The sequence below is a fragment of the Osmerus mordax genome, chromosome 4, assembly GCF_038355195.1.
Source record: "Osmerus mordax isolate fOsmMor3 chromosome 4, fOsmMor3.pri, whole genome shotgun sequence".
NCBI lineage: Eukaryota > Metazoa > Chordata > Actinopteri > Osmeriformes > Osmeridae > Osmerus > Osmerus mordax.
Genome location: NC_090053.1, coordinates 14576807 through 14587724, shown reverse-complemented (window position 1 = coordinate 14587724; position 10918 = coordinate 14576807). Strand labels below are relative to the sequence as shown.

General features: G+C 44.1%; 1 protein-coding gene across 2 annotated transcripts; it reads left to right on the top strand.

The window, feature by feature from the left end:
• Nucleotides 1-3065: 3065 nt before the first annotated feature.
• LOC136942431 (G1/S-specific cyclin-D1-like) lies at nucleotides 3066-10520 on the top strand. 2 transcript variants are annotated; one of them, XM_067235336.1, is made up of 5 exons: nucleotides 3066-3077; nucleotides 3677-3892; nucleotides 4120-4279; nucleotides 6305-6453; nucleotides 8836-10520. In XM_067235336.1, the coding sequence occupies exons 2-5, from the start codon at nucleotides 3722-3724 to the stop codon at nucleotides 8989-8991; spliced, it is 636 nt and encodes a 211-aa protein (XP_067091437.1). In that variant the 5' UTR covers nucleotides 3066-3077; nucleotides 3677-3721; the 3' UTR covers nucleotides 8992-10520. The 2 variants fall into 2 exon arrangements, with proteins under 2 accessions (XP_067091437.1, XP_067091438.1); XM_067235337.1 differs by lacking the exon at nucleotides 3066-3077 and adding an exon at nucleotides 3462-3504.
• Nucleotides 10521-10918: the final 398 nt, after the last annotated feature.

The window sequence follows — 10918 nt, the reverse complement described above, 5'->3', positions numbered from 1 at the left end:
TCTTCTCATTTCCCTTGCAAGAGGGAATAGTGATTAGCCTGGTCCTAACCAGACTCTCGTACATTTCATTTGTACAGAGTCTGGGCTCGCTCCACTTACAAGCGTTAACTTCCTTGAAGGCGGGTACTCCGTTTAAGTTTAAAACTATTGGATCTGCCCAGAGCCACTCTGGATCTGCCATAACCAATCGCTAGAGTTCGCCTTAGCCAACTCCTTCACGACTAACGGAGCTAGCTGGAAAATCAAACAAACCCCGTGGGGATCAAAGATTGTTCTTGCTCCTGCTTTACATTTACATTTATTCATTTAGCAGACGCTTTTATCCAAAGCGACTTCCAAGAGAGAGCTTTACAAAGTGCATAGGTCACTGATCATAACAACAAGATAGCCTAAAAACATCGCGAGTAGCCAAAACATGAAGCACACATTGTGAACAACCTTTAACTTTAACTTCTGGATATTCGGCAACGTTGCCACAACGGACCGAATGGCTTCGCTTGCATCTTTCTCTGCTGCCATTACGGAACTACAACACAAACTAGCGCACAACATCAACGTCATACGACAGGAACGCCCTCTACGAGCTCTACGTCAGCCCTCGGAGAGCTCGACGTGCACCTCCTGAATTTTCTAAAAGCTTATATATGCTTCTGCGTTTTTCGAAAAACGGACACATAAGAACGCCCTCTTCTCCGAGGAACGCCCTCTACGAGCTCTCCGTCAGCCCTCGGAGAGCTCGACGTGCACCTCTAGAATTTTCTAAAGGCTTATATATGCTTCTGCGTTTTTCGAAAAACGGACACATGGGAACGCCCTCTTCTCCGAGGAACGCCCTCTATGAGCTCTCCGTCAACCCTCGGAGAGCCCCGGAGAGCTCGACGTGCACCTCCTGAATTTTCTAACTATCCGTCGTGAGCGACGGAGAGCTACGGAGACCCCCTTGGCTGTGATTGGTCAGTATTAAGAATCGCTTGCATCAGGGGCGGGGTTGCCAGGATAAACAGGACGAACAGAATCCTTTGACCGCCATTGCTGTAAGTTTTCACAATTCATATTTCAGCTAAACAGTACATGTAAATCAGCATCTGAATTCAAATGTGACAAGAAATGGGCAGTGTAGTTGCTGAAAATGTGCGTATTTTATTGATGAAACGGCTAATTTGTAAATTTGCTCCGACTTCTCGATAACCTAGGTAAATAAACACTCCACGACGATTTACAAAAAAACGTTGCGCCACCTACTCTTCTGGCGGTGAATTGTTTTCAGCACCCACAGCCTACGGAGAACCATAAACACAGTCTATCCGTCCGTATCCGTGCCTATCCGTGCGCCCACCCATCCGTAAACGGAGACGCAGAAGCATATTGCGGCCTTAACACGCCCCCGAGCGTGGTGTACTGTGGGAAGGCAAGCGATGCAGAGCGTTAAAAAACGCTGCAGTGTGAACGCAGCGTAAACGAAGTCTATCCGTCCGTATCCGTGAGTGTCCGTGCGCCCGCCCATCCGTAAACGGAGATGCAGAATCAGATTTCGGCCTTTATGCTACATTTTGTAATTTGGTTGTACAATGGTTGTGCTTGCCGAAGGCTTGAGCACACCCAATAATAATAAATATATGAGAACAATGGTTGTGCTAGCTGAAGGCAAGCACACCCAATTAGTAGGATATGTCAATCATACCTAGGTTAACAATAACTTTCGACATTAGGCCTATCATTGAATATAGCCTTTCTAATGTTGGGCGCATTGAGAGGACAGCTTCGCCATTAGAGATTGGCCAAACTCTTTTTGCTACGAGGACTGATTAAAAAAGGCCACCCATACAATCGCAGTAATAGTCCTGCCCAGTCTTCTAACCAATTACTCTGCCACCCCCTTCGGTTTCCCTCGGTAGCTGCATTCAGGTCAACAGGCCCGGACCTCCCACCTCCAATAGACTGGATTCAACGCAATACTCAGGCGAGGGAGGCTCAATGAGAAATCGCGCTCAACTTGCCCTCTTCAGCGAACGATGCCCCCGCCTCCCTCTCCCTTTCGGTTGACGCGCTGCTTTGATCTCCGTGAACAACAGTCACGTCATTGCTCACTGCTCGGAGGGGTGTCTTATTTGGGGGAGCGACGTTTAGCAGCCTCCAGAGAGCTCGAACAGCAGTCAGTCGCGAGCAGCAGTCAGCATCCACGGAACTTACGGAAACTTGGGAAAGGAAACGTTCACTTGTTCAAGTCTCTCCTCACACACCTCAAGTGACTGCTGAAGGAATGGAACACCAGCTTATTTGCTGCGAGGTGGAGACCATCCGGAGAGCCTACCAAGATTCTAACTTGTTGAATGACAGAGTTTTACAGACAATGCTGAAAGCGGAAGACAATTATCTCCCCGCAACGAACTACTTCAAATGTGTTCAGAAAGAAATCGCTCCTTACATGAGGCGAATTGTCTCAACGTGGATGCTGGAGGTTCGTGCGCATTGTTCTGTGACTCAAACAGCTTAGCCATGATTTCTACAGACCCATAGCATGCAGATCTCTGAACGTGATCTATTTAGCATAAAGGGCTAAAATAATAAGTAGCCTAATTGCCCTGTAAAGTGTGCTGACTGCTTGTGTTTGTCCCGCAAGTTGTTTAAATCGATAAAAAAAAGTAGGCCTATTTATTGCAATTATTGATCAAGCGTAGTTTGTCTTTTGAACAAGATGATGTTGCCCATGTCGACTGTGTTCCCTATGCATAGGCCTATAGGCCTACAGAAGTTAGCCTACATCTGCTCATAAAGATTACGATGCAAATAACTAAGGGGTTACATTTAATTCAATATTTTTCTAAATTAATGTGAACGTAGGTGCTACGTCAGTCCCCAGTGCCAGTGCGCCATCTTTGTTTTCTTGTGGTTGAGAAATATTCAATAGGTGTTTTATAAACTCTTGGAATCATGTAATTGTTGCTTTCGATATGAAAGCTGCAATCGAATGTTTATGCTATAGAACTAATATTGAATACTAACAATAGGCCTAGGTGAAGGTAGGGTTTGTCCAGTAGGATCGGGTAAACAAAGTCGGTGCATGCGGATTTTCAAGGGTAGGCTAGCCTTTCAAAATAAGTTAATAACCCCAATCTGTTACGATATATTGTAATAAACGTTATCCATTATCAAAGAGCGGTTGTAGCTAAACATTTAGGTGACAATGAGTTTATGGATGTGTGGGTAATTCTAATTTATTTCAATTTCCGAAATTGCGAGTAGGCTACAGGTCGCATAATGCTCCTCATAATTTGCTGGGTGTAAAGTAGGCATGCATAGCCGAGTTCATTATAGGCTATTGTTAGTCCTATCATTGATTGAAGACTACAAATGATGATGCTACTTCATACAGTGTGTAATTTAGAATGTTTACATGCAATTGCCATATTGCTAAACAATTTTGAAATGTATAATTTGTATATGACGAACCACGAGTTGACCAAGGCATCTTTGAAAGCCACGCGCTTCACGCCACCTTTAGGGGTATGTGCAGGAGAGTAATGTATTTCAACAATCAATGGAAGAATTTATTTCTCGAGTTTCTTTTTCAAATATGAATCATATTTATTTCTATGCATAGGTCTAGGTCTATGAATTTGTGAACATCTAAACTGCTTTCTAGTTGTGTAGACTGATATTTCGCTTTTGATCACAGGTTTGCGAGGAGCAAAAATGCGAAGAGGAAGTTTTTCCGCTAGCTATGAATTATTTGGACAGGTTTTTATCTGTTGAACCCACACAGAAGACCAGGCTACAGTTATTAGGAGCTACCTGCATGTTTTTGGCGTCTAAAATGAAGGAGACCATCCCTCTGACTGCAGAGAAGCTTTGTATATACACCGACAACTCCGTCCGACCCAGCGAACTATTGGTAATTTGCCTATCTGTCAAAGGTCATTTAGGACTATAGTGAACGTAGACTATAGTGTATTTTCTAGGGCACAAACCCATTGCATATTAATGATCTAATCCCAATATGGACAAACTAAAGGCCAAAGCTCTCGATCGTCCTCTAGTGGTTGTGTTGTTGCTCCTAATGTCCAAATATCGAACTCTACAAATATTGCCTCTCTCTTCCTTCCTCCCACTCCCTCACAGAAAATGGAACTGCTTGTGTTGAACAAACTGAAATGGGATCTAGCGTCAGTGACTCCTCATGATTTCATTGAGCATTTCCTGTCTAAGTTGCCTATCCAGCCGGCCTCCAGACAGACCCTGCTGAAACATGCCCAGACCTTTGTGGCTCTTTGTGCAACAGGTATACAGCGCCTGTCACTGTGTGGTCCTGGGTTTTGTGTGTGTGTGGGGGGGGGGGGGGGGGGGGGCGGGGGGGGGGCGGCATATGTGCAGCCATTACAAATAGAGAGTACGAACTGTAGTTGTGATGTTTTGATGAAAAGACAATTTCAGTGTTACACAGAGAATAACACTTGGCAGCCAACTCAGTGGCTGCTTGTCCTGTCTAATTAGTGGTGTGCAAAAATGCCTTCAGCTCCCCTCTTTGCTATCACAATGGCAGCCAGAGAGTAGGGAGTGTTCCTCAAGGTGATATTAAGGAGTATTCCTGCTCTCTAGGTATCACATAGACCTCCTATCCCTCAACAAAAGTTGATTTGTGTGGGAGGAAGTAGCTTTGTCCTGTGCCAGTTCAGGGAGAAAACTGAACTCAAGTTGCTGTTTGAAGCTTTAATTGAGTAGAGTGAATGAATGGGCCTGGGCTCAAAGCTGAGCGTGCTACAGACCAAACTTCTGTCTTTCTGTCTCTTTCATTCTTTTTCTCTCTTCTTTTTTATCTTTTGCCTTTGCCTTTCTCTCAAATGTTCTCTTTCTCTCTACTCCCTAGTTTATAAATTTTCTGGTTGTTAAAGATTGAGGATTGAGACCATGCATGGTGGGAGAGGAGATTTAGGAATCAGGATGCTCATTAAGTCCTAAAGTGAGGATGCTCATTAAGTCCTAAAGTGAGTATTATTATCTATTGTCTGAAGTAAGCACAGAGGCGTTTAGACAGTTCCAACCTGTTAATAAGTTGTCAGATTGTCTGATCTTAGAGGATCTCTCCTTTAAACTGGCTTTGAGAGGTACTTTGTTCTCTGAGTTTGTAGACTTAAGACTTTCTGTCTGTAAGACTACTGGGAATCTGCAGATTCTTAGGGTTAACCCCTACCCCAACCCAAGTGGCGATACTGAAGGTATGTCAGTAGATAATGAAGCATTGACTCCTTATATGCATAGGCCTTGAGGTTGTACGTGTTAAAGGGTAGGGTCGGTGGCGGGCTCTCTACTCCTAATTAATATGATAAAATGAAGGGCATGGCACAGTCATTAGACCGTTTTTGTTTCACAGACAATGTGCCTGATTGATCCACCTCCTGTGTGTGTGTGCATGTGTGTTTTAGACAGAGAGAGAGAGAGTGCCCCAGAGTAGATTTATTGTCCCTTGAACCACTTGAAGAGAGGAAGTGAGAAATGATCTCTGCAGAGGGAGGTTGTACCACTGGAATCTGAATGGTGATTAATGGTGCTGGGAGACTGCAGGGGGGCACTGCTACAGAGAGACCTCATCTACATTCTATGGGTTGCTTATAAATGTAAGGGGGGCCTCTCGCTCCTTCCCCCTCTCTCTGTCTTTGTCTCTCTTTCTGCTGATTGTCGAGTAGTTTTAGCACGTAACAGAATGGAACATCACATGTGGGGGAAGTGATAGAACGAGACAGACAGGGAGCGGGGGTGGGGGTGAACGGAGGGAGAGCTGTCTGGTGCAGACCTACAGCGTAGCTCCTCTGAAACAGGGCATCCTGCCACATGCCAGCATGGTGTCACTTCAGAATGCCTCTGAGTCTGTCAGACCCTGCCCCTGCAACCCCTCTTAGTTATGCCACATTACACGGTCCCCACCCCCTTCTCCTCTCACTTCCCTTCTGACCCCCACAGCCCCACCATTCCTCCATATCCTCTCCTCACGTCGTGCTCCCCTTTTCTCGGCTTCTTTCCTTCCTCCCTCATCCCCCTCTCCCACCCCCCTCCTCAGCTCCCTCTCACTGTTGGAGCAGAGGAAAAAATGGGGGGACATTGACATTGGTCATCCCTCTCTTTCTGTTTTCCCCCTTGTGTCCTGCCCCATGCAGTGTGTGGTCTGAGAGAGGCTTTTGCTGCAGTAAGCTCATCCATTAACCAGCGGCCTGCGTTAATTGTTTGTGGATGAAATACTTTGCCGCAGGAATTTAACCTCTAACCTCTTTGTCTTTCTGTCTCTATTCCCCTCTTTGTCTTTCCCATCTAGATGTAAAATTTATCGCCAACCCTCCATCCATGATTGCTGCAGGAAGTGTGGCTGCAGCCATACAGGGGCTCCATCTCAAAAGCATGGATAATGCCATGTCATCACAGAAACTTACCGACTTGCTGGCCCAAGTCATCCGCAGTGACCCGGTAAGTCATGTGACAGGAAGTGGCAGCACTTATTTCCTTCCTCCAAGTGGCAACACTACCGCATCACTGCCCCAGCCCAGAACTGACACTTTATCACCTGCTCATCTGACTATTGAAGAGATATAAGGAGGAGAGAGATGGAGAAAGAACAAAAGACAGGGAGAGAATGAGAGTGCAGCCTTGTAAATCAGTAGGTAGTCTAGTCATAAACTCTTCTTGAATGGAATAGAAAATGAGAGTGAATACCCAGCATGGCTCTGTGATGTCAGTGATGTGACAACAATGTGACAAACTTCTCTTTTGTCTCTTGTGGTTGTTGGCAAAGTTCTACTGGAGTCTGAGAGAGATGGGGGGAAAGAGAAAGAAAGAGGCTAGGGACCATGGATACATTTACTTTTACTACCGTCAAGGTCACATTCAACAAAACACTTTAATTAATGTTTTGACTTGTTAAGTAGATATGGCTAAATATATATGCTATATACAGTTAGGTCCATAAGTATTTGGACATTGACACAATTTTCATCATTTTGGCTCTGTATACCACCACAATGGATTTGAAATGAAACAATCAAGATGTGCTTTAAGTGCAGACTTTCAGCTTTAATTTCAGGGTATTTACATCCAAATCAGGTGAACGGTGTAGGAATTACAACGCATTTTATATGTGGCACCCCCCCTTTTTAAGGGACCAAAAATAATTGGACAAACTAACATAATCATAAATCTAATTGTCACTTTTAATACTTGGTTGCAAATCCTTTGCAGTCAATCACAGCCTGAAGTCTGGAACCCATAGACATCACCAGACGCTGGGTTTCGTCCCTGGTGATGCTCTGCCAGGCCTCTACTGCAACTGTCTTCAGTTCCTGCTTGTTCTTGGGGCATTTTCCCTTCAGTTTTGTCTTTAGCAAGTGAAATGCATGCTCAATTGGATTTAGGTCAGGTGATTGACTTGGCCATTGCAGAACATTCCACTTCTTTGCCTTAAAAAACTCTTTGGTTGCTTTCGCAGTATGCTTCGGGTCATTGTCCATCTGCACTGTGAAGCGCCGTCCTATGAGTTCTGAAGCATTTGGCTGAATCTGAGCAGATAATATTGCCCGAAACACTTCAGAATTCATTCTACTGCTTTTGTCAGCAGTCACATCATGGATAAATACAAGGGAACCAGTTCCATTGGCAGCCATACATGCCCACGCCATAACACTACCTCCACCATGCTTCACTGATGAGGTGGTATGCTTTGGATCATGAGCAGTTCTTTCCCTTCTCCATACTCTTCTCTTCCCATCATTCTGGTACAAGTTGATCTTGGTCTCATCTGTCCATAGGATGTTGTTCCAGAACTGGACAGGCTCTTTTAGATGTTTTTTGGCAAACTCTAATCTGGTCTTCCTGTTTTTGAGACTCACCAATGGTTTACATCTTGTGGTGAACCCTCTGTATTTACTATGGTGAAGTCTTCTCTTAATTGTTGACTTTGACACAGATACGCCTACCTCCTGGAGAGTGTTCTTGATCTGGCCAACTGTTGTGAAGGGGTTTTTCTTCACCAGGGAAAGAATTCTTCTGTCATCCACCACAGTTGTTTTCCGTGGTCTTCCGGGTCTTTTGGTGTTGCTGAGCTCACCAGTGCGTTCTTTCTTTTTAAGAATGTACCAAACAGTTGATTTGGCCACACCTAATGTTTTTGCTATCTCTCTGATAGGTTTGTTTTGATTTTTCAGCCTAACGATGGCTTGCTTCACTGATGGTGACAGCTCTTTGGACTTCATATTGAGAGTTGACAGCAACAGATTCCAAACACAAATACCATACTTGAAATGAACTCTAGACCTTTTATCTGCTCCTTGTCAATGAAATAACAAACTCCCTTTATGAGGGAATAACATACACCTGGCCATGGAACAGCTGAGCAGCCAATTGTCCAATTACTTTTGGTCCCTTAAAAAGGGGGGGGGCCACATATAAAATGTATTGTAATTCCTACACCGTTCACCTGATTTGGATGTAAATACCCTGAAATTAAAGCTGAAAGTCTGCACTTAAAGCACATCTTGATTGTTTCATTTCAAATCTATTGTGGTGGTATACAGAGCCAAAATGATGAAAATTGTGTCAATGTCCAAATACTTATGGACCTAACTGTATGTTATGATATATGCTATCTAAATATAAGCCAGACACTCTTATTTGTACTTTTGTTTGCTTATCTTTATTTTCTACTGGTCTCCTTGATGCTAATATAAAACTAAATTGAATGAGTAGACTGCTTCTCCCCCCCCAACATAATTACCCCTACAGACCCCATGTGCACACACACACATCCCCACACCCAAAACGTTCTCGCCCGTTCTCAACCCCCCCCCTCCCCCCCAGGACTGTCTCAGGGCCTGCCAGGAGCAGATAGAGTCCCTCCTAGAGACCAGCCTCCGCCAGGCTCAACAGCAAGCTGTCTCCACGGAAACCAAGAGCATGGAGGAGGACGTGGACCTGTCCTGCACACCAACCGATGTGAGGGACATCAACATCTGATTGGACGATTGACTCGCCCCCAGCGAAAGATAGACCAATGAGACGAGCTGTGGAAAGAGGAGGCATAGACTGGTGCTGACGACGCACTGCAGTTTGTCGCCTGTCTCTCTTCCTGTTCCTGACACACACACACACACTTGTGCTTCTGAGTGTGTGTGGCCTGATTATCTGGAGTGTGATCAGTGTTTGTGTGCTCATCTCATTCCTACACTTGCTTCCTGCCTCCCCATTGGCTACACTGAGGCAGCATGATGAACTAGGCCCAGCTACTCTTCCTGTTGACAAGACAAACTTGAAAAAGAGACAAAATATGTAGTACTGTATGTGTGAGCGACTGATGCTAAGAGATAGACACGAATTGCAGAATAATAAATTAAGGCTTTTTTACTGTTCTGCAGACTGTGTACACCAGCCGTTTGTCATATGTAAACGTTGTACTGGGTGTGATGGAAGAAGTTTATGCTGACTATCTTAATGTTACCCATTTCTAAAGAAACTTGGATTTATTATCCCTGTTTAGTGTTGCTGTTTGGAAGGGAACATGATAGTTGGTTTGAAGCAATCTCTGAAATATAATTCTTTAGCTTTGTTTAAAATCACTTCTTTAACCTCCCAATCGTTGGATATGGAGACTGCATGATCTAGTTTTTTTTGCATACATAGCTAGTTTCCTCATAAATCTGAATGGTGATGGGTCCTATCACACTGTTAGAATGCTAACAACTCCTCTCCAAGACAGTGGAGCTAATCAACAAGGAACTACTGAATATTTGCTAAAAAAAACTAAATAGCATTCTGCCATCTCTGAGAAATGATCCGACCGTTATACTATACGTAAGATAACTTGGTCCAAAATATTTATCCTGTTGTTACCATTCCAACAAAAAAAGCACTTTGGGTCAATAGCTCTTTACTGACTATTATGAACCACACTACCACACTGGCAGTGAACATACAGGATGGAATAGTTTGGGAACATTGACTGACTCACATCCGTAATGTTGAACTGGAGTATAAAACGTGGTGTATTCTGGGAAAACAATTGGGTAATCTACATGTCCAGATGTCCTCACCTGAGGGGTTTAAGGTGCTGTGCTGACAGTGGACACAGTTAAAGGTGCCATACTTCATCGTAGTCTGATAGTTCACAATTGCTGCCTTGGTATCGGTATTAGTTATTCACACACACCATCCGGAGCTTTTGATAGTTATGTAATTCATAGTGATATATAGATTAATTCTATTTATTACAGAATATTCTTTTTGTTTTCCAGGCCAGTTGATTACGTAAGGCTATGGTCCGTGGGAAATATAGGATCGCTGACACTCTAGTCAGTGACACTGTTTAAGCCCCTGATCACAATCCTGCTACCAGACATACAAGAACACGCTTGAAAGTATTTCATTTGCTCAGTGAATGTTGAGGGAGGAAAAAAATAGATAAATGAAAGGTCATCTGTGTAAAAAATGGACGAGTTTGAAATCATCCATGAGAAAAATAGACATAGGGAGTCAGGTGGCTGAGCGGTGAGGGAGTCGGACTAGTAATCCGAAGGTTGCCAGTTCGATTCCCGGTCATGCCAACTGACGTTGTGTCTTTGGGCAAGGCACTTCACCCTACTTGCCTCGGGGGAATGTCCCTGTACTTACTGTAAGACGCTCTGGATAAGAGCGTCTGCTAAATGACTAAATGTAAATGTAAAAAAAGAAAAAAAATGAAATGGCTTTTAGATTATTTTGCACAAATTCAAAGATGTTTTTTGCGTTATTGTTGGTGATCAGCAGAGAATGGAGCTGGAACAGCTATCTTAAGTTGCTGAAGCAAGGCTTGCAGAGGGGAAGGGAATGGGGGGAAGGGAGTGAGGGTATGTGAGGAACTGCAGAATCAAAGTTGTAACTGTACAGTGGGAAGAGATGGACGAGAGTG